We start from the raw sequence: 24,635 nt of genomic DNA, 5'->3' as shown, positions 1-24,635 counted from the left end.
GGAGAGATACCTTNAATGCAATATGGTGTTATAATTATCATAAACTTTTTTGAATTATTATTAAATTTTCCTAAATCCGACCCTGTTGACTAAATGAGTAGGTGAAACTGCAACCATCCTAACAAGAAGAAGAAGCTTGCTTGACATGTTTTGACGTAGCTTAGTATTATAACCTATCAAATTTTCACTCGTACATCTTGTTTTTTAACTACTTTAAACAAAAATTCAATAAAATTCCTAATTATGTTGCGAAGACCTCCAACAAGTATCGAGCTAACTTTAAACGATGTGGTAGAGTATGAGACTATGAGGAGGGAACAGGAATCCTTAAAGGAGCAAGGGAAGCAATCGAAACCCTATAACGAACCCCCAGCGTGGCAACCAGGGCCAAAACCTAAACAAGAAGTGTATTCCAGAATTGGTTACGTCCCATCCACAAGTGGGTCTAGTCCCGATTATTAATTAAAGTAATTCAATCGTCTACATGTAAATTGTACGTTCAATGCATTAAATATTATAATAAAATGTAATACTTTTTAATAAAAATAATATTTTTCTTGATAATATGATAACTAGTTAAATTTTACATAAAAAAAAATAAAAATTAAACACTGGAAAATGGTCTCAGTTGATAAAGCAAATCGTTACTTTCGGCCTCAAGCAAAAATTTAGTTTAGCTATTGAGTGTCAGATGGCCCAAGTGTATACATTTTTCGTAAAATTGTGAGATTTTTAAAAAAACGCAAAGAGCAAATACGAATCAAGACCTAAAAATATATTCTATGGGATTTTCTTTATTCATTACATAATTAAAAGACGCGCTTAATTACTCTCATTGCAAATTTCCTTACTACTTTTTCCTTTATTAAAGTCTTAAGTCATCATCATCATCATAAGGTCGTCAGTCCTAATACTGATTGGACACGCATCTCCACTCTTTCCTATCCTGAGCTAATTTTCGCATTTCCCCAAAACTAGAACATTCGACATTTCCAACTATTTCCGAACAGTAATCTAACCTAGGTCTAAATCTATTACTCTTAACACCTGTGTCTGCCTCTAATATGTTTCTGACTATAGACCTTCATGCATGAGAAGGTGTCCTACCAATCTATGTCGCCTATTTCTTATTGACTTCCATAAAGTCCTCTGTTCTCCTATTCTTTCTAATACCTCTACATTTCTAATCACTATCCACGGTATCCTCATCATTCTCCTATAACAGAACATTTCGAACGCTTCTAATCTTTTCTTTTCCGCCGCAGCCACCGTTTATGTTTTGCCACGTTCCAAACATACACTTTTAACATTTTTTTTTTCGAATTTCTAAATTAATCGTTTACGGAGCCTAGAAGTGACTTCTTTTTATTGAAGGCGATTCGACCCTGAGCTATCCTCTACTTTCTATATCAACTAGACCTTCCTCCTGACTTATCAGACTTCCGAGATACCTAAAATCAGCTACTTCTTCTAATCTTTCATATCCTAATTTAATATTCACTCTTTCTCTACTTCTTCTTCCCTTGCATTACTTACTTTTAATTATTTAATAACCTAATATTTTGCCCCTGTAAATCTATCTCTACAGTTGTATTGTCTTTAATGTTGTTAATAGCGTTTTCAATGTAGAGATTAAAAAGTAGCGAGTATATTGTGCATCCCTGTCTGACTCTCTTCCTGATATTTACTTTTCTACGTCGCAGTCCCAGCTCTATAACTGATTGTTGTTCTTTATACAAACTAAGTATCACTCTTCTATCTCTGTAACTCATCCCTACATTTTTAAATATATTTAACGTCTTGTCCCATTTAACATTGTCAAAAACATTTTCTCAATCTACAGATGCTATGTACGCACTCATTCCTTTTTCTATCGTTTTCTCTTTTGTTACCCGTAAAGCCAGACTGACCTCCCGCGTTCCTCTATTTCTTAGAAATCCAACTTGATCTTTCCCTAATAGTTTTTCCACCCTTTTTTCCATTCTCCTCGGTACAATTCTAGTGAAGATTTTTGACGCATGGGAAGTTAAGGTAATTGTTCTAAATGTCTCGCATCTATCCGTGCCTCTCTTTTTAGGCATGGTTATTAGGTTATTACTACGTTCCGTTTTTAATCTTCTGGGATTTTCCCCGACTCGTAAATTTGACTAACTCGCTTAAACATACGATCTCGAACCTCTTGTCCTGCATGTTATAAAAGTTCCGCCTGTATCCCATCTATATCTAATAGTGTTTTATTATGTTGTGGGGGATAATGAAAGATTTATAGTCGACGTCGTTCTTTCTACACATGGTAGATAAACCACCTGCATCTCCATCGTCAGAAAAGCTTAGGTACTTTGTAAAACATGATACGTAAGTAATACATTCTAATAGTTGTGAAGTGAACTGAATAAGTTTTTGTACGTCGAAGAAATGGGCTTCAATTAAATAAAATCAATTTTGTTCGATTTAAGAATTTTAAATCATTTTTTAAAAATCTCTAGAACCGATGAACATCACTCTCAATGAGTTTTTGCAATACTGACGCACAGNCATCTTTACAGAAAAGCAATGTTTCGAAAAGTGATAATCGATCAAATCATAGTAGATGGAATTCTTCAGTGGAAGTATTATTAATACAATAATGCAATAACCTAATTTCATAAAGCAAAGAATTGTAGAAGTTTTTAATTTTATCAAGAATTTTAAATCATTTTTTAAAAATCTCTAGAACCGATGAACATCACTCTCAATGAGTTTTTGCAATACTGACGCACAGTTCCAGGCAGGTACCTACATTTGGCCCGAATTAAAGAAGAAAAGTTGCTCTAGGAACAAATCAATCTAAATTAGTCTGCTATGAGTTAAAGTATTAATTATTAACACATAAATATATGTCATGTATGTGGCCAATAACATAAAAGAGTTAATTAATGAAATCCTTTTAGGAATAATACCTTTACTTGAAAATTCGATAGAAGAATATGCCAACAGCATTTATCTGATTAGATGTTAATTTTCGAAGACTAAAATATTGCATATGATATACATATACAAAAGTGATGATTAAGGTACCAATGGATACCAATTCTAATATGACTTTATTTACGCATAATGGTGGTACAGTTTTTGGTGAAGTGTAGATAGTATGGGAACAAATGACACTTCGTTTAGATTTAGGTGTAAATCTTCTTTGATAAGTACATTATACTGCTGTCTAATTAGGGCTAAGATAATATGCCTTACCATTACTTCATTATTGATACAAACAATTGAAATACCTTTATGTAACAGTTTAAGGTTATAATACGCAATCCATAATGTACCTAAAATTACTACCTAACCTAACCTAAACTATTTATTGAATTGCATCTTAGCAGAATGGTAACTACGCACTCATTCCAACAAGTTGCGGCTTGCGATATACCTATTAGAAACAGTGGAATATGGTAGAAGCTTTTAAGCATTGAGAACAACCTGAAGATATTTTCAAATGTATAAAGTGTACATACTGCACTTTAAATACCCATATCTAAGGTACAAATTGAATAAAGTATCAAAACTCACCACGTTCTCAAACGTTAAAAAGGCCCAATTCCTTTAGGTACCAATTGCACTCGCGATAAATCACCACACTCGTTAAAACCCCGATAATAACTGAAATAAAAATATCTGCTTTCGTGTAATACCATAACGTTCGGTATTGTTTAGAGAAAGTCGTTTAGGTTCGTTATCTGACTGACCATTTTTTGCCCGGCTCGGGCCGTTCGGGCATTACCGCATGCTCATACTTGTAACTGCTGACATTGTCTTCACCTCTAATGATGACGAATATTAAGTTGTTTATCACATTTATTTCAGTATTACTGTCGAATAACTATTAAATCAGAGAAAAAGACTCTGTTGAAAAAAAACAAACCTAACAAAAGTTCAAGATATTTAGACAGACATACATACATAAATTTTCTGTTTGATACTATTTTTATGTATTATTAAAAGAGTCTTTTGATTTTGCGTTGATTACAATATTTATGTACATGTCTACAACTTCTTAGAAAGATAGATTAGTGGGTAACAGATCTAGCTACAATTTTCTTTTAAAATTTGTATCTATTTCCAATTCCTATTTTTGTTTACCTGATTGTAAATTCCGAATAACTATAAAAATGTCTTTTTATACAACAAATGATTGGTAATATCAAAATAAATAAAAATAATATTGCTTATTTAAATCCGCGTATCTATGATTGGGTAATTCGTCTAGGAATTGATTAGAAAACGTTTTAATGCATACAGAAAAGAATGTTTTAACGAAATTAATATTTTGATATCGTTTTGATAACTTGATTACGATCCTATCTAAAATTTATTAAGACTGATCAAAATCTAAAGGTCCTACATAGAAATTCAAACCAGACTAGATAGTCATTCGGCAGAGACATCCCCTATAAGATTTGGTTGCGATAAAATTATGTAGCTACTTACCTTTTACAGCATGAAAATTGTTTATTACCAAAAAAAGTTTCCTTTTACATTTTCATGTGTTTTATTATTAAAACCTATTTCTACTATTTGATTACAAAAGTGTACTTACGAATACAATTATCAAAAGGTAGATACTTAAAACCTAAGTCACAGCATGGAAAAAAAATAAATACCTACTATCAAATTAACAAAAAATATTCACAAAAAAATGTACAAAACCTAACATTCAGTCTTAAATAAAACTAAATGTACCTATTTATATAACCACTAACACAATGAAAATGAAACTCATTCAAGAATTCGATAGTTCGCAAGCCTATTGAATTAACTAAACTTAATGCTTACTTTTCTTTGTTTAAAAAAAAACAAAAGCCAAAAAAAGCACGAAAAATTGACGAAACAATGTGCTTACGTTTATAGTTAGCATACAAGAACAAGATTTATTGTGATTATGTTTCACATACGTAAATAATGGTATGTATGTTATATACTTATAAAATGCAAAAATGATTTTCAAAACCTTAGAGATAAATTTGCATCCCCAAATCTTTTGTTGTACCACTTTTATTATTAAAACAGTGTGTTGCTATTCCTAGTAGCATTTTTTTCTGATGGTACCTAATTGAAGGTTAAAAATTTATTAGTTTTTAATTTTGGGAATTTATAGGCGCCCAAGTATCTTTTTTTAACTAAAATATCACAGTACGGCACTGACTGAAATATTTACCTATATTACATATTATACTTAATAAGTGATGAAAACATTCGAGCGAAGTTTTCAAAATGGTTTGGCAATAATTTTGAGTTTATCTTTGGTTTAGGTGTATAAGGGTATAATCTATTATTTGTTTATTTTTTGTATTCAAATCCGTTCAAGATGGCGCAAAATTTGGACTAGACAAAACAAAAGAAACATGGGGTGCAATTTTATTGTAGTGGCGGCATTGATTTTTTCGCCTGTCAGTTTCGTTCTGTAGCTGCAAAGTATTTTATTTGTGAGGTCATCTTCGTAGGCAGTAAAATTAGGAAACGTTTCAACTTTCTCGGGCTGCAAGAAAATTTAACCAGTGTGAATTCAAATTACTTAAAATATACTAAGATTAATTATCCTTCATCGCACCATAGAAAAAAGGAAAAAGGCTTAGCGGCTATTACAAACAAATGCCAGAAGTTTCTACATTTATGAAATTCGAAAAATTTCGTTTTCAAATCGAAACGAATTCGGCAAATAACTAATGAAATAAGAGACTTCACAGAGAATACTATGGAAATCAAGTTTCTCGCAAAGTTGAGATCCTTTTTAACCGAATACAATAATTCGAAGTGGTCTGTATTCTGTCGAAACTGCCAGACGCGGATCGCGATTTCGATCTTTTTGGATCTCATCAGCGCGTCGCAGGCAGCTCCGACACTACACAGACCAACCTTTACCTGCTGCCTTAACAGCGCGTTTTAGAAAATACTACAAATGGCGCGGTAAACGCCATCTGTAACACGATGCTACATTTTAGGATTACGTATGCTTCAACAAGGTCCATTTAAGCATCGTACTACAGATGGCGTTTACTGCGCCATTTGTAGTATTTCCTTTTTAACAGACTAGAAAACCCGAAATGGAATCCCCCCAAAACTAAAAGTGCTGCTTAGGATACCCTTCTTGAAGTTGACCTCAACTATTGCAATACTGCCAACGTAACCTAAATGTCCAAGCGTGCAGAAGTTATAGATATAATTTAATAGAGCAAGTAACTCTGATACTACTTTCCTGGTCCTAAGCATATTCGTCAGGTAGATATTACAATTGGCGACAGACGCAAAATGGTTTATTTAAATAATTTAACTGACCTAGGTTTCAACTTTATCGTAGGTGCGTCGTTGAGAGTGGGAATTCCGAAATCTTTTGGATTGTTCCTATTTTATAGCTGTAGTTATTTCTAAAATTCTGGCCTTCTATTTCACTTAGAAATTACATAAGTCAATAATAGCGATAACGTTTCATTCAATGAATCAACTATAATAAAAATCATCACAAGCCCGTAAAGACAATAAAGGTGTAACCCAAGTCAGTTAAACTATTTGAACCAACAATATCGTAGCATGTGATAGCTATTAAACACACTCATAATAGTCAAAATACGTCAAAATTGAACTACTCATCATGAAACATACAGTCAAGTAATTTAGCTGGCCAAAAATTTATATAAATCATATTAAATTGACTTTAGGACATACGATTGTATTTTTGACCAGTCTGGTGTATAAGGTCTACTGCATAGCCCCTAGAGAAGTCGCGTTCAGAAATATGGAAAAATGCAATGTGTTCAATAAACAAGATGGAGATTTGAGCCGATGCGAAACTGTGATAAACGTCAAATTACGTAACATATTGTATTGCGGAGATCGCAACGTTTTTTACTTAACTTTTTGGCCATTTAGTAGATCCAGGCGCTAAAACGGTCTGAGAAACGATAAAATCAAACCAAAAACGATAAAAAAGGCAGAACTGATGATATCTAAAGAATTGGAAAGCGTATAAGGGTTTTCAAAAGGGAATTTCAGAAGTAAAAATAACTTTGAAAGTAGCACTTACCAAGGCCAAAGTATCGTTCCTTCTTCTACAAAATGTCAGATGCAGACCTGTATAAAAATATTCCTCGATGCGTTTTGTAAGCAATGTTTCATTGAAGGGAATGTTTCTTAAATGGGACATAAAGCTTTTATTTTTGAACTCGTTTGGTGCTTTGATGATTAAATTATCGAAAGGCCCGAAGCCAGCAGCCGATTCTCCTTCCGTAAATTCTTTTGCATTTTGCAAAGCTAATATTGCCTTTTGATTTGCTTCGATCGAGTTCTCGTCGCCAGCTTTATAAGGCGGAAATAATGATGTCGATGAAGTTAATGGAGCAGCAGTCGAATCGGGCCTTGAAGACAAACAAAATAGGTGCGATAAGAGATCGAAACAATTCTGATATGATTAACTCACAATCCGTGAAGGAACATCCCTTCGATCTCGGTCATGTTCATATTGTAAAATTCGTTGACTCCTAGATTCTTGAAGAAATATCTGATTGGAGGCATGGAATAGCATCCAGCTAATTGTGTTCTTGGATAATGCAGAACGAAAGCCAAACACATTTCTTCCCTTGTGGAATAACCACCTAAAGTGGGTTTCTTCCTGTCTAATGTGGAATAAGTACATTCGGTTACTAACCCATCGCCTGGTAGAATTGTTACTTCATGGGACAATGCTCGCGATTGTTGATAGTTGAAATCGTAATGGTCATCCTGCAACAAAATTATAATTTACATAATTTGATACGATTCATTAGTCGATAGTCATATCCACCTGTACTATTGGTGGCAGTTCCTTCCCGCCACGTATATGTCTCAACTTTAATTTTCTGCCAGCCAAATGAGAATGTAGAAGAACTGAAACGACATTTATACCAGCTTTGGGCATCACCTGAAATTCAATTATTGGTAGTTAGTTTCGTTGATCAAGTACGAATAGTACTCTAAAGTTTTGACCACCTCTCTTGTGCAGTCCACGCTACAATAACCAGCAGATTTATATTCGTTTTGAAGAGGTGGGATGAAATGCAGAGGAGAAATTGTAATCCCAGTTACCATAACACCACCTTCGTTTGGTCTAAGTTTATTAGTATATTGTAGTCTCAATCCGGACGTGTCTACCGACTTCTTCATTGATGGGTTGTCAAAATGCACCTCGAGCATATAAAACGATGGTGTTCGTGGCGACAGAGGTAATCCAACGTGTTCGGGAAGAGTTTCGCCTAAAATACGAAGTCGATAATATATATAAGCTATTAGCATCCAAACAGATTTGTACCATTTGATCCAACTGCCCACGCTACCAACGGAGTCAAGCATCTTTCCCATTCTGGTGGCATTTCGTTGGCATAGCAAGGTCTTCCAATTTCGGTAGCAAATTTTTCCCATTTCTCTATACTAGGTATGGTATAGTCTATAACACATTCATGAAGTAGCATATGATGAACGTGCTGGGTGTGATTTGGTCCTATCAACGGTTCGAAACTGACCACATGATGTTTTTGCTGCAGGACTGGTGCTTTGAAGACTTTACACCAATAGGTTGTTTCCTCTTTGACTTCGAACTGCGCAAAAAGTCAACATAAATATACCTTAAAGTTCGCGACGTCTCAACCTTGATAAAAACTTACATTCTTTAGGGTGACATCCCAATTTCGAGTTTGACTAATTTGTTTTGGTATTTGAGGAGGCCCAATGAGATGGACGCTTTGACTTCCTCTATTACTACCATGATACACCATTTCAGCTCCGAGAGACGGATCTATGTCGTGAAGAGCCCAGATGACTTTCACAGTATCTGACTGGAAAAAGTGACGACTTCAGTTACAAACTATGTTCCCGAGATAAAAATGTTCAGTCGAGACTGTCGAGAGACTGTCAAAAAACTGTTTAGCGTCTCTGAACGAGAGACTCGTGTCGCTCATACAGAGATCCTCATTTCGTATCCAGTCTCTGAACGAGAGACTCGAATCTCTGAACGAGAGACTCGGATCTCTCAATAAGTGATGTCTCGATAGACATGGTTAAAATTTTCTAAGTTCAACATATTTCAGAGATCCCAGTCTTTCTATGAGAGAATCGAGTCTCTTAATTTTTCAGTTTTATTCATTCAGTCTCTCTGTGAGAGACTCGAATCTTTGAATTAATCGTTCGAGTCTCCCATACAGAGACTGTGACAGATCCATAAAAACACCTAGGCAATAACTGAGAGACTGTGAAAGACTGTGAGAGACGCTCTCAGATACGCTGAAAGACTCTGATAGACTCTGAGAGACTGGAGAGGGACTTAAAATTTTGGTCTAGGGTTTCTATTATGCTTTTTGCAAACTTACTCCTAAGACAAAGTCATCTGGATCACAAGTATCAAGGGCTCTTCTGAATTCTAGCATGGTGTGAGTGTCATTATGAGAACCACTTAAAAGTCTATAATTTGAGATTTCGTCGCGGATTGGAGCACTACCCTGACTCCTTGGACCGGCGTGACAATCCTGAAAAATAGAATTTACGAAAGATACATAGTGAGAAGGAAAGAATAATTGATTCCAGATTTTGTGGATTACGACAAGAACTAGAAGCGTCAGTAAAAATAATGCAAATTGTTCTTCTTAGTGTGGGTGCTTTACCCGTGTTTTTGATATTAATATGAGGGGTATTTTTGTAAACCAACGTCTGGCGTATTTTATCTGAATAAAGTTAAAATAATGAAGTCTTATTTTTATTTTCCAAGAAACAAAAGAAAAACGGTTTACTCTTAGAAAACATTTTATGTGAGCAGAATAATGAGGTATTATATTGCTACTTATGTTGTGCCTCAAGTCAAATTTCCCAGGTCGTTAAACAAGCCTGTGTAAACATTATCTTATACAAAATTATTCCAATTGAATCCTATATATGTATAAAAATAATAAAAATGAAAGTACACAAGGTTTTGTGAAGTACATACTCATTAAAAAGTTACTCTCTTTTTTCTACAAAACGGAACTAAATCCCTCTTATTATCATAGTAACGCTTATTCAAAGTTTATATACAGTAAATACATGGAATCAACAAGGATAAATTTATATTGGGCAGCTGCTACCAAATCAGGCTGCATTTCAGACAGCTGCTAAGGGAAACATTACATCAAGGATTTACATTTTACACATCTGCCTTATTGTACAAATATGTGGCACCTATCGTAATCACTACTTCCTAAAAAATATAATCAAATAAGCTTCTAAAACCCATACTTTCCATTTCGGTAACACAACAGCAATAAAAGTTTTGATAAGTCTTCACATATCAGTAATATAGTGATGTTATATCTAGGTCATTTCATTAATTTAAAAAATATAGTTTACATTCGGACGTTAGCATATAATAGAAACTTTTGGCGTTAAACACCTGAATTCATTAAAACAGTTTACGACACGTTGATAGTCTATTCAATGTCATGGAAAATAATTGGATAACGAAGACAAAGAATTAAAAGAAGTGACCGATTTTAGGTATCCAGGATGTCAAATAAGTCAGAACCGAAGAAGTAGTAGGGATGTAAACAGAGGATAGCGCAGGGTCGAGTCGTCTTCAATAAAAAGAAGTCACTTATATGCTCGCGAACGATTAATTTAGAAATTTGAAAAAGATTGTTAAAGGTATATGTTTGGAGCGCGGCGCTGTACGGGTGCGAACCATGGACGGTGGGCGCTGCGGAAAAGAAAAGGTTAGAAGCGTTCGAAATGTGGTATTACAGGCGAATGATGAGGATATCGTGGATAGAGAAGGTTAAAAATGAAGAGGTATCAGAAAGAACAGGAGAATAGAGGACTCTATGGAAGTCAATAAGAAATAGGCGAGTTAGGTTAGTGGGACACCTTCTCAGGCATGAAGGTCTAGTCAGGGACATATTAGGGGCAGAAACGGAAGTTAAGAGGGGTAGAGATAGACCTAGATTAGATAAACATTTGCAAATAGTTAAGGATGTGTGATGTTATAGTTTTAGGGAAATGCGAAGATTAGCGCAGGATAGGAAAGAATGGAGGTGCGTGTCCAACCAGTTTTAGGGGTGACGACCTTATGATGGTAATGAATACGATAAACGTACTTACGTGTGCCATTGTAAGAAGGTCCTGTAATCATTAAAAGGTGAGAACGTTATGGAATTTCTGGTCATAACGTTGCCGATCATTTTCCAATAATTTGCTAATATACAGCTATTAACATAAACAACTAATATATACATAATCCCTACAGTTAATATCGCATTTTTTATTATCCTACATAGGTACAGTTATGGTAATGTCCGAGTAATAAAGTTGTATCCACATAAAAAACCTTTCATCTCAATGATTACTTCTTTTATGTTTAGTATTAAATCTTTTCAATACAATACGAAAGTTTTAAATCTTTTCTTTCTCTTTGAAAGTTGCTCAAAACAAGTCAAGTGTACCCTTGCGGTTAAAAAACTTCGGAAATTCAAACAAAGAAGTGTGGGCAGTCACAAATAAAAATTGTGGTCTCATTCATAATATTGATGTATTTTCTGCAAAATTAAATCCATACATTGCACTACCATATAGCGAACCTCAAATAACTAATAAATTTATTAAAGCAACTTATATAAAATCGGTTAACAGTTGGGCACAGTAAGTGTAGAGCAGGAAAAAATACAGGAATGTAATTATGTAATATCTATCTTAGTTATTTTTTTGCCAATCTTTACTCATCCATGCTCTCTCCTCAATCTTTAGGAAATCAAAAGAATTCAAACGAGGAATGACACGAAAGTAATGACGCTATCGTCAGAACGATCAAAATTGGCAAAGTCCGCAATAAATTATCTGTAAGAATGGATATATATTCTTTCTTGCTTCCACTTGGGACTGTAGTCATTTAGTGCGTTTTGAATACACTCTTGTTAAGGATGTTTGGGAGGTACAATCGGAGACAAGAGTACAGAAAATTAGAAATTCGTGATTAATTAGGTTTTGCAGCATATCATGAGGTAAATAAATACTATCTATACTAAAAAAAAGTATACGGTTTGAGAGAAAATTTGGAATTTGACCAAAAACTTTGAATAAAATAGGAAATAACGAATAATATGGAAAATTTTTAACTGACTTTTGGCAGTGAATATGCCTTGATTTCAACTTCGAAACAAAAAAATATTTAGTTTCAATCTCTATTAATAATGAGCGTAAAACTTTTTAATATGTTTAAATAATAATTAAAACTTTAAAATTGCATTTATTTCAGACAATTATAAATATTATCATTATATTATCAAGTAAAAACGAGATTTTCAGATAATTTTTCATTTTTTCCTCGATAACCATTTAGTGAATTTGAATAACCTTACGCTAAAGTGATTCTCCAGAGTTCAAGTTACTTATTATAAAAGTTTGAAATTTCTGGTAGCTTTTTTTCTGTTAATAAAAATAAATTTAATCTGTTCGGTTAACGAATCTCCATAAAATGACGTGTAAAATTACAATTTTTTAAAATTTCAATAACTTTTTAACGGTTTAGTGAATCGATTTGTAATTTTTACAGGAGTTTTAGAATTGAATGAGGAACGTTCTTCCAAATTTTTATTTGTCTCGTAACATTCTGACATACCTCCCAAACATCCTTATATTACCAAAAGGTTCATAAGAAGTATACACAAAGTGAAATGACATCACTGAATAATAATATACGTGGTGCAGGATTTAGAGGTTGCTTAGGTACACAAAATATCAGGGTCGGTTTTATAACTGTCAAGTTGTAATTATGTCTTCAAACAAGTGTCTTTACGTTTCCAAATTCCTGAGAATGTTAAACTTTCTTCAGTTCGATACTGACAACATGCTCAAATTCTCCTTGTCTGCATCTCTTTCTGTTACATATTAATCAGTGTAACGTTATTCCTTTTTCTTTATTAGTGTCTGCTGCAATTCCTACCTGGCATCTCTTTTCTATGTTTACGATATTCCCTACACCGTCTGTCGTGAGTAAAAGTAGGCGTTCTGTCAGCAACCGCTCTGGTCTAGCTAGTAAGTTCAAAGAAGAAAGAAAAAATGCGACAGTTTTATTGCGGACTATGCCAATTTTCAACGTCCCAACTATAGTGAACAACTATATGACAAAGTTGTAGACATTCAACCTTATGCGACAACTACATGACTTTAGATAAGTGGCAAGTGAAATTGTATTTTGCAATATGATTTGAAATTGGGACTCATCATCATCATCGTCTTTAATAGTTCATAGGCTTTCACGACCGGTGTCTAATCGATGATGAAGAGTTTGAGGGCATTTCTGCCGTGGTCAAATTCTGATTGCAGACATTTCGCCATGCTTAATACATGGCATCTTCAGTGCTTCACGATGTATGATCGGCGGCTGAATGACGAAACGTCTGCAATCAGAATTCGACCACGGCATAAAAGCCCAGAAGCTCTTCATCATTGATTATCATCTTCGCATCATAAGGTTTTCAGCCCGAAGACTGATATCTTCAGCTATTCTAGAGCAACCTAGGTATATCTTTAACTGCTTGCTAACAGTATTCTAATCCAAATCTACTTCTAACTCCTGTTTGTATTTATCATATGTCTTTAATAACTAGCCCTTCATGTCTGAGAAGGTGTCTTGCCAACCTATCTCACCTACTTCTTATTGACTTCCTTAATATTCTCTGTTCTCCTAACCTTTCTATGTAATACCTCCACATTTTTAACCTTTTCTATAAATGGTATTTGTACCATCTTCGTATAATACCACATCTGAGACCATTTTATTTCGCAGTGCCCACCGTTCACGTGTTCCAGACAAGCACCTTTAATAATAGTTTTCGAATTTCCGGAATAACAGACATAGAGCATAAATAGTACCTAATAATTACAATAATTATAAATTTTTAACATAAAATATACTATTCTCTGATTTCTAATACATCCTTTCCACATCTGCGTCTTTAGGAGGGGGAATACCCAACACGGAACGTACTATTTTAGCAGAAAACAAGATTGCACCGCCATTGTATGTAAATAAGTATTAGGTGCGTTAGTTAACACTACTATTGTACAACAGCATTTAATTATGGACTCGTATACTCTCGTCATCAATTTATCTCATAATTACTGCAATCTTATGAGCAACTACCAACTTCCTCATTAGGATCATTAAGTTTGTAAGAAGTTAAAAGAACGGGACGCTCCCATTGTAGAAAAGCCACACAGTTCATCGCATTTATAAATATCTATTATAGTAGATCTTGCATCAGAAGCGCGACGGTGGTCGACGTGACCCCTAACAATTACGAGATCAGACTCTGTCAGAAGTTTTTTATTAACGACTTTACGTACTTTTTAATTAACATCTGCCTCTGTTGACTTTGACACCACGAAGGTTAAAGAATAAGTTTTTCCAATATATACGAAGGGATTAACCCAAAACAAAAGCGCAAAACGAAAAGTTCAATTATTGTTGGCCAAAAATGCGTAAAAAAAATTTTAGTGTAGAAGTCCGTTCGTTAATTTTACATGCTGTAAATAACATGATTAGTACCTGAGAAAGTATATGTACAATTAACGGAAAAAACTTTGCTAAAAGCTTTGTTACACAAACTCCCTCAGGTTTATCACGAAAAGTTTCCTGTAACATTGACTTATTCATTAAAACGCTTCTCTCTAATTTCCGCTACATAAATATCCAATGATTGATGCGTTGATTTTGAAGTACTTTTGTAAAAGTTTAGTTAATTTTCCTCTTATATCTAATAAAATAAATCATCTATAGTTGATAATAATTTAAAATTACAACAGGGTAACTCAGAAATTGAAATAAAGAAAAAAAGCAGTAGATTTAAAAAAATAACGGATATGTTTAATAATTTAATACATATTATCAAATAATAACAACATTATAATTGTCATGCCACATTTCGGGCCTGAAGATGTCAAAGGAATTATAGGGAGACAATTGTCACGTAAGTAATCCAGTGATAAATGTCAGCAAGACTTTGTCAGTGCTTCAATTGAATATATGATTACATCAATATAATTATTATTCAATTATTAAACATCGTAGTGTCAACATTCTGGAGCTTCTCTAGAATGTTCTTTAGAGCGTCATGGGATTTAACCATTATGTGTAAAATGATTGGCTGAGATATAATGTGGATTTCAAATTGATTGGCTAAGAAAATTAAGTATCAAATGGCGGGAACCATATAAAATGCCGATTTCGTGGCCAGAAAGATAGACCCTCGAATACTCTGTGGAAAGCCCTGTATATCGCATGATAACAAACAGATTGTAGATTATTAAAAAGTGTTTCGTGTGGAGCTAACTAGAACCACCCCTTAATAAAGAAGGTAATAGCACAAGGACTAATAGATGATGGTTACTGATTATGTGACGAAACAGTGCAATCATAAGCTGCAATCAAGAGAACAATCATAATCACCATCATCATAAGGTCGTTAGTCCTAACACTGCTTGGATACGGAACTCCATTTTTTCCTATCATGAACTAATCTTTGCATTTCCTAAAAACTGGAACATCCCACATCCTTAACTATTTCAGAACAGTTATCTAATCTAGGTCTGTCTACCTCTACTCCTTTTAACTCCTGCTTCTATTGCTAATATATGCCTTACTAGACCTTTATGCCTGAGAAGGGTCCTTGCAACCTGCCTGGTCTATTTCTTATTGACTTCCATAGAGTCCTCTGTTGTCCTATTCTTTGTAATACCGCTTCATTGCTAACCTTCTCTATTCACGATATCCTCATCATTCGCCTGTAAGGCCACATTTCGAACCCATACAGCGCCGCGTTCCAGACATACACCTTTAACAATATTTTCTATATTAACCGTTCGCGAGCATAAAAGTGACTTATTTTTGTTGAAGGCAACTCGACCCTACACTATCCTTTGTTATATGTCTCTACCGCTATTTCGTCTCCTATCTTTATATTCGCTCTTTCCCTACTATTTCTTCCCTTGGATCCAGTACTTCTATTTATTTTCGTACAATACTGTTTTTCCAATATCGCTTCCATTTTATTTAAGGATATCTCTAACTCCTCCTTGCTAGATAGTAATACTGCCATATCATCAGCAAATCTAAGCGTACTAATCTTTTTCCCCTGTATATCTATTCCTAAAGTTGTCCTGTCTTTAATGATGTTTACTTTTAATGTACAGATTAAAAAGAGAGCAATACTCAGAGTTTATTAAAAACCGGAAACACGTGGTTACTTATACCAACGAGTTTTCATGTCTATAAACGAGAGGGTAAAATTTCATTATAATCTTCGATCGCACGTGATACGTCGTGAGCTAGAAAGGATCGTTGTCAACGTATACATTTACAACGCAGTGGACAAACTGCTTATGAAATGGATCATTTTTCTCCCGTATAAGATTTATTTACAGGAAGCCTGACTTTTTCATCAATATTATTTACAGTTAGGGTGAAGGTTTAAACTTGCGTCTTTTTAACTGTTTTAAACCCTAAATAAACTGAAATGTAAATATATATACCTTTAGGTGTTTGATTGTGAAAAAACATTTTTATGTGTTTGAAAACGTCAACAGCAAAAGAAAACAAAATGGAAGAAGGTTCTGAGATTTATCGTTGTAAGAGTGATTAATGAAAAATGGAATGTTAAAATTTAATTTATTTGCAGGGATCCGTACTGCGCAATGAAGAAACGAAATCCTTACAGGATCACTGTGTCTGTCCATCAAGATGCTTTTCCTCAGAGGTATCGAATTAAAATTAATTCCAGTTACTTCCATGTGGATTTTTGCTTATCATCATAAGATCGTCAGCCCAAATATTGTAATATGAAAATGGTTCAATTTGAAATACTGGATAATACCCTAAAATTCATCCAAAGGACTTTGTAACACCCTTTATTCTAATAACGCATGTGCTTCCCAGTACTAATTAACCCTTTTTTTAGATTCATGATCTTATGCTCTCTGAATTACATTAACTAATAATAATTTACTGCTTATAGTAGGTTCTGTTTTCTAGGAAGCACCCTATGTAAGGCCTTTTTATTTCTAATATAAACAATTTGTATGTATATATAATATAAGGGTTGCAGATGTGTTTAAAATTTCATTTAAGAAGAAAATAACCAAATCAATAACAGAATAAAATTACAGAATCTAATCGACTCATGATTTAAAACGTGTTTTACGAAACTATTTTGAATAACTGGTTTAACCGAATGGCGTTTTTTGAACGAATTCATGACTAGTCCGCTCCAATATGCCATTTTTTTTACTTCCTCCTTCTTGTTAAACCCCTTGAGCCGGAGCATGACCGCGGACCGGATGTCGAACACATTTAAATGCCGTCTGGTTCCGGTGCTACTCGCGCCACAACAGGTTTCTACCAGCCGTTTACCTTCTTGATTGCTTACTATATTCAGTTCCCCTCTTCATCGAATCCTTATAAGCGAACTTCATTCACTATTATTTAGCGCGTAAAGAAAGCAATTTCAAACGTGCACACGTCTCAAAAAGTACTTCAAAATTTACGATTAACAAAATTTTCAACTTGAAACAATGCACCATAATTTAGGGACAGATGATTCAATTTTTTCAACTTCAATGGTACAGACGCAATTATGATTATAAAAAAAAGTTTTAAAGCACCTCCAAATAAATGGGCATCTAAAGAAGTTATTCACTTCAAGATTGCAAACTGGGAAGCCCATATCGTAGTTTACAGTTTTATATATATATTTGTATAGCTACTTAGTTAGAAATATGCCTCGTTAATTATGTGAAATGTTACTGGCTAAGGATTTAATCTTAATAATACCTAATAATTGCTTCAAAGGATTGCAGTAATAATCGCGGTTCAATTTTGGAACTGATCCTTTCTAAGTAACCTTCTAAATTCATACTTTTGTCTAGCACATGGCTGATTTCGGCTTTTTGTGGTTTACGAAGGGCGAGCCCTAAATAGAAGATTTCCATATTTTTTTCTTGCTTTAGTAAACGCAGTAAAATCCCTGGGGCATCAGTCAAAGTCATACTTGCCCGGGTTTTTATTTCCTTAATTATAAACCCGAAAGAATTCCCTCTTTTCCCGATTATCCCTCCCAACAAAAACTTCACTTACGAGTAAATATGCTTTGCCGGTGTTATCGTCGATCCACCCGAGCACGATATCAGCACCCTCCATGCCGCCGTTGGGGCTGAACCCCAATCCAATGTAACCCCTCGTCGCCGCCTCAATTCTGAAGGAAATTTCCTGATGACGAGGCTGCCACCTCAGTAATACTTTTCCATTTTTGTCCAAAACTGCTGAATGGGTCCATTGATTGAAATCGTACGAAAACGCATCCCTTTTCACCCTGTCATCGTTCTGACGAAAGGAATCTAATTTATGCTTAGATGCTTCATGGTTGTTTATTGCTGAATGGTCTTGAAAATCTAAGTTCAAATGTCTTTGGCTATCGTGTGTGTAAACGTTATTGATTTCTTCTATATGAGCCACGTATTGATCCAGCAGATCTCTCGAACTAAGGCAACCACACGAATATGACAGTGTTAATAATAACAACAAAGTTAAATGTCGTTCCATGATGGAATTGTGTGTTTCGTCACTCACGAAAACTAAACTGTCTTTAAAACGTTGAATACAACATTATATCTTAACTCGCTTCGTGAAATTAGACCTGGAAAGAAAACAAAGATAATTACTTTCAAGAACTAAATAATTTATATATTTGTGTACATCTATTTTCGGAAACTAATTTTCCATTTAATTACATAAATCGCACAATAATGTCAAGCTTGAGTTAGTATCCAATTTAAGATGAATACTCTAGCGTGTTTTTATGAAAAAACAAGCAGCTAATATGTATATCGATAAAGGAGTTATTATAGAATAAACGTTTTCTGATATTCCCGAGCAAAAAAGAATTTAATATGATCCTAAAAAAAATTTTATTAATTTTCGTTATACATGATACTGAGAAAGCTTTTGTATCCTCAAAATTAAATTTGAATTGTTTGAAAGGTTATGAATTACTGAGAAATATTACAGCGTGCGTGGACGTGCAGCAAATAATGATGAGATAAAATTCGAACGTTACAGATGTTACTGCCCAACGACAGTAATGAATTATGTGCAACCTATACAATTCCCTAAATGAATACCATTTTTAATGGTCATAGGGGTTAGAGCTTTCCATGACATTCAAGTTATTCCCTCTTACAGTATCAAACTTGAAAGTAATCATGCGTCTACAGTTTTATATCGCGGTAGCACTCAATAGGAGAGAGGGAGATTTTACAAAAGTTTATTAGATAAAATTATAAATTAAATATAAAGTGAGAAAACTGAGGTCAGCTTTCAGAAGGCACGAGAATTGAGTTATTAAAGACTGCAGATATAGTACGTGTTCTTTATTATTAATAATCTACTGTTTATTCGTTGATCTAGAACAAATACATTAGTTTAACTAACTTTTGCACAGATTTTTGAAAGTGACACTGACAGATATTTTTTTGTAAGTGAATCTTAAGTCTATATGGTAGCACTATCGAGAGATGAGTCCTAGATACAGCGCCCCTTTCTAAAGGCGATCACTCGTTTTGAGTTTTGATAAGTCTGCCCAGTTTTCCCTCTGTCATATTTTTGATAGAAGTGAGAGACATATCCACTAAGCATGCTTATCTAGCGATTTTGAGAAGCTGGTCCAACCCATCACATATTCAGGACAAGAGCATTTCCCTATTGTTTTATAAGATTTAACTAAAATTAAAAAATCGCCAGATGAACATGCTTAGAGAATGCGTTCCAGTTTGTATACCTCTATCAAAAATTTTGATAGAAAGAAAAGTTGGGGGACTCGGGAACAAAACCATTCACGAAAATTCAGCCCGCTAGTGATCGAATTAACAAAAGGAAATCATCCCATCTTCCTTGCTGCCTCTTATTACCTCATGGCAAATGTCAGTTATGAATTAAGTTCACCGTACTTAAGAGATTAAGGCGATTAATCCATAATTAGGTTGGTGCAGGTCGAAGTCATTTTTAACGAAAATTTGATGGGCAAAATATTCTTCTTGCGATGATAGGGTTGTTTTTAATTATAAAGTGATTTCACACTGACAATGAGTTCCGATATCATATATATACGTATTCAACCAACCCAAAGGGCTTGAATTTAGTGTGCTGTTGTTGCCTTTACTTTATAGATTGGTTTGTACAGACCATAGCAATCGTAACCATAATGCTCTTCAGCAGATGGAGAGGTTTGCACAATTTCTTGAATAAAGAAAGCGGAAATAATTTACGTTAACTCTGTCTTCGTAAATACGTTATTCCTTTTCATTAAATATGCACCTACATGTACTTCATCGTCGTTTTTGTCACGCATAATGACATCCTCTTTCATTGGAATCTTCAGTGGAACAACAAGATTATCTGTACAGTAACGATCAGGAACTTAACGGTAATACAAACGCATAATAATTTTGCGTTTGGTAGGTGACATATCAATTTATTTTTCCTGTTTTACCTAAATAAGGATCGCTTTTTTAGTAGGAGCTGTGAATGATCGTAACCGTTCATTCGTGATGGAGTTAAATAAACTTCATGAACTGCTCGTCAACGGAAACGGCTGAATATAATTATGCTAATTAATTCATTGAAAATGAACTTAATCTGATCGTTGGCAATAATGACTAATTGAGTAACTATGTAGTAGACATTAACTTGTAACCAGTGAAAACCATAAAAAAATGCACTGTAGTAATGACCAAACTCTTTAACTAACGTGCCATTATGTACTTATTACTACACAAAATTAGAGTTGTAAGTAATAGAATACATTTTAAGAATTTGGACCTTATTAGATTTTGTTTTCCAGTTTCCTTTACAAAATGTCCCCCCCCTCCCCTCAGAAAACTGAAGACGTACACGTTGCAATTATTTGCTGTAGAATGAAAGTTCGATGATCACAAATACTTACTTTTCGACTAATTTTAGTTTATCTTTGGCAACTGGCAAAATCCTAAATAAACGCCGGATGAATCATATAGGACATTGAAAAACCAATAAAGTTACTAAAAAAGTTATCGAGGTGTACCCGCTTTCCGCTTTTGGTATTTATTTTCGTTCCACAAGAAATGTTCCACCACACAACTTTAGCAAATAAACAGCGAAGAAGTCACTTAATTAAATATCGCAGAACAGGGTCCAATGCGAGAAAGAGTCAAGGTCAAGTCTACCAAATATTGAACAAAAAATTCGCGGATCCAAGCCAGTCCGAAGTTATTTACTTTATAGACAAGCGTCTCTAAAGCTCATACACACCAAAAACAATATTTTCACGTTGGGAAAATTAAGAAAAATCCACAGGAATGGTTGGGTAACCAAACAAGTCCCAAAAATGGCACTGATTGTAAATGAAACTGTAAAAGTCGATTAAAAATTGTGTTATGGTTTGTTCTGTTTATACCGGCTCCACTTACGTTTTTCAACAGTCGCGTTTCTACCCGCTGGTTGTTTGTTGTCGACTGATGCCGGATGCGAGGTTATGCCCCACGGAAGGTCCCCCCTTATACCTGCTTACCTATTGGATCAGCTACTGGCTGGCTTTTTCTTGTTAGACACCATCGGAGCCATCCATTCAAGAAATTCACATCACTCTTGGGATATAATGAGACAGTAGACATTATAAAAGGTACCGCGCATTCAGTTTTTGCCCCAACATATAAAAGTTTACGCATTATAGACGTCAGACCGTAAAGAACCGAAGAACTCTGAAATTATTATCAACAAGAACAAAAAAAATGTTAATTACACTTAAACGCCTCGTAAATTCATCTACTGTATTGCGTTAACTGACGTTGTTACTTGTTAATGATCAATAATTTTAAAAAGCAATTGTTTTAACTCGCTCTTGAGGTCTTCTATGTTGTAAATCGCTTTTTTTAGAAAACAAACAACAATTCGATATATCTGACAATACGAAGGGAATCTTTTGAGAAAACAGTATCCATGTATTGGTTTTATGAAGTGCATAAGTAATCAAAATTATTAATTCGTTTGACAATAGGTGAAACGTTTTTGTCATATTATGAAAATTAATGATCAAATGAAATAAATTTAATAAAAAAATCCAGAGATATCAACGATTGGTCAGGCAGCTAACCTGATATTTTGTAAGCAGCGTTATATTGGTGAAACAGAACAAATAATCGCTAAATGGAGTTTCAATCGTTGACTAGCATCATGTCCAACTTAGGTAAGGCTAAGTTCAATAAATAAACATCAGGCAATTATCAATCCTGTCTGAAAGCTTGTTTGAGTGACGTAATAACTAAAGAGTCAATCAGAAAATGTCATACAGAAGGAAAGCACATTGAGCTTTTGTTTTTGTTCCTTTTTTTACTTCTGGGTGCGTAGAAACACATCACCAACGAGTTACTACGTTCCCGAAATTTTTTGACCCAACTGTTACCATTACCTAATAATAAAATTAGGTTAAGAATATTGTTAAAAATCTTTTACTGAAATACTTTGAGGTTTTAAAGACGAACGCCAGTATCTAATTTAAATTTTGAAGAAATTTGTTGACCAGAATTTAGATTTTTTTCCAATATTATAGATATAATTGGGACGATCACAATTGACAAAGTCCGCAACAAATTATATGTGAGAATAGACGTATCTTCTTTCCTTTTTCCACTTGGACCTGTAGTCATTTGCTGTGTTTCGAACGCGCCCTTGTTAAGCTAACAAATGCTTCATGAGGAGTACAGACAATGTGAAAGGAGATAATTGAATAATATACATACAATGTAGAAATCTTCCCGAAGTGAGTTTGTTTTAATATGAAATATTCTCAATTTTTACCCACTACACATTACCTCAAATTAATGAAGCTNTGGTGGTTCAGGTGTTAAATATTATCTGTGAAATATTGTGGAATGTTACTGCCCCAGCATTTCCAAGGAAACCACAAAAACTTGGACCAAGGCAGACGGACCCGGAATCTAACCTGCGTCCTCCCGAATGCTAAGCAATAGTCTAAACCTTTAGGCCATGCCGCTCAATTGAACATAGGGATATTCTGTTATATGAAATGGTCAAAGGGGGCGTCATCATCTTTTACATGCCTTAAATTCAATTTTTTCATATACCTATCGTAAACAATACTGTAAAGACCAGTAATTGCAATTTAAAGATTTGAGGAGTGTTACACTTTTTGTTCAAAAGATTTTGAGAGTTCAGTTAACTTAAGACATCTTTCGGAGAAGTAGAAGATATTTTCAGATAGATGTGGTTGAAGAATAAATGTATATATTCCACGAGCTTACCCAAATTATGCGTTTTCACTCGTGCGAGATAAAAAGAAAGATGCCAACAAACAAATGCCTAACTTCTATTTTCAAATTTTCTGCATAATTTATAAACTACCAGTTGAAAAGATACACAGTGGAAAGTAAATTCTGATCTACCTTTATTGGATAAGAATGCAATGGACTAAAACAATGCTATGCAAAAAAGGTCTAAAAATTTAAGACAAAATATTTTACATGCTGGAAATGAGTTGGAATCCGGATTTCCACGTCTCTATTATCAACTTTCACCGCTTATGGACTGTTTGTTCAAAAAACGGAGTAGGTGTTGCTTATTTCTATTATATTTGAGAGTCTAAATGTGATTTTATTTATTTTCTTTGTGTGTTTTCGAAACATTCGAAGATACAATACAAAATCTACTCTCAGCCATTCAAATATGATGACAAACGTATATATCATATCGGAAATATAAACAGAAATTCCATATATCAAGATAAAAACATTTCTGATTTGAAAAACCTATTTATTTTTATTGAAAGGGACGAATCCAAATGTCATTTAAATTGATTCATAATATCTAAAACATTTTACACATTCCCTTATCCTTATGAATGTGAATATACATATATACAATATATATTAAATACTTTCGAGTGTGGTGTCGGAAAACACAATTTCTTATGCTAATTTCAAGTTGTATTCTGTTATCACATAATTCAGGCAAAGGAATGCCACGATAACTCTAAAATTAACTCGGGTGGTAACTTTGTTTAAACACAAGATACTATTTAAGCCTCAGGGTTTCTAAATGAAGTTACTTCCCACTTCCCCCGCAAGAAAGGGTTAAAATATTAGTAATATTCGTGGAGTCGGATATAATTTGTAGAGCATAAATTATATCTAATAAATGATTACATAACCAACTTTATGCACAGTAAATAATAGTTTTAGAATAGTTTAGCTGGCATACGTTACTTAATGTTAAATAGTATTAACATTTAGAAAGATTCCCACGAAGAATATAAAATGTTTTTAACAGTAACTTCTATCGAAAACCTACATAGGCTGCATAACAATTCTCTTCGCCGATGTACGGTTTACCTGTAAGCCTATTGTTGAATGCAAACAATCGCTTACATCATAAGCAAGAATTCGAAAAATGTGACTAAAATTCGAAGTAGCTTATAAAGGATGCACAGGACGGATTAATAGCCAGCAGGAAATCTGCAAAACTGTGAGAACTTAGCCATTATTAAAAATTAATTGTACAGTTGTTTTAA

General features: G+C 34.1%; 1 protein-coding gene across 2 annotated transcripts; it reads right to left on the bottom strand.

The window, feature by feature from the left end:
• Positions 1 to 4,526: 4,526 nt before the first annotated feature.
• LOC108742879 (MOXD1 homolog 1) lies at positions 4,527 to 21,628 on the bottom strand. 2 transcript variants are annotated; one of them, XM_018478223.1, is made up of 10 exons: positions 21,018 to 21,628; positions 18,155 to 18,713; positions 9,372 to 9,527; positions 8,670 to 8,840; positions 8,318 to 8,603; positions 7,999 to 8,261; positions 7,814 to 7,930; positions 7,451 to 7,752; positions 7,058 to 7,388; positions 4,527 to 5,515 (listed from the first exon to the last, which is right to left on the bottom strand). In XM_018478223.1, exons 2-10 carry the CDS (start codon positions 18,617 to 18,619, stop codon positions 5,330 to 5,332), a joined length of 2,277 nt encoding a protein of 758 aa, XP_018333725.1. In that variant the 5' UTR covers positions 18,620 to 18,713; positions 21,018 to 21,628; the 3' UTR covers positions 4,527 to 5,329. The 2 variants fall into 2 exon arrangements, with proteins under 2 accessions (XP_018333725.1, XP_018333731.1); XM_018478229.1 differs by having other exon boundaries at positions 21,520 to 21,628.
• Positions 21,629 to 24,635: the final 3,007 nt, after the last annotated feature.

The sequence above is a fragment of the Agrilus planipennis genome, unplaced genomic scaffold, assembly GCF_000699045.2.
Source record: "Agrilus planipennis isolate EAB-ADULT unplaced genomic scaffold, Apla_2.0 scaffold3, whole genome shotgun sequence".
Classification (NCBI taxonomy): Eukaryota; Metazoa; Arthropoda; class Insecta; order Coleoptera; family Buprestidae; genus Agrilus; species Agrilus planipennis.
Note: the sequence above shows the minus strand (reverse complement) of the source record. Positions and strands in the feature narration are given on the sequence as shown.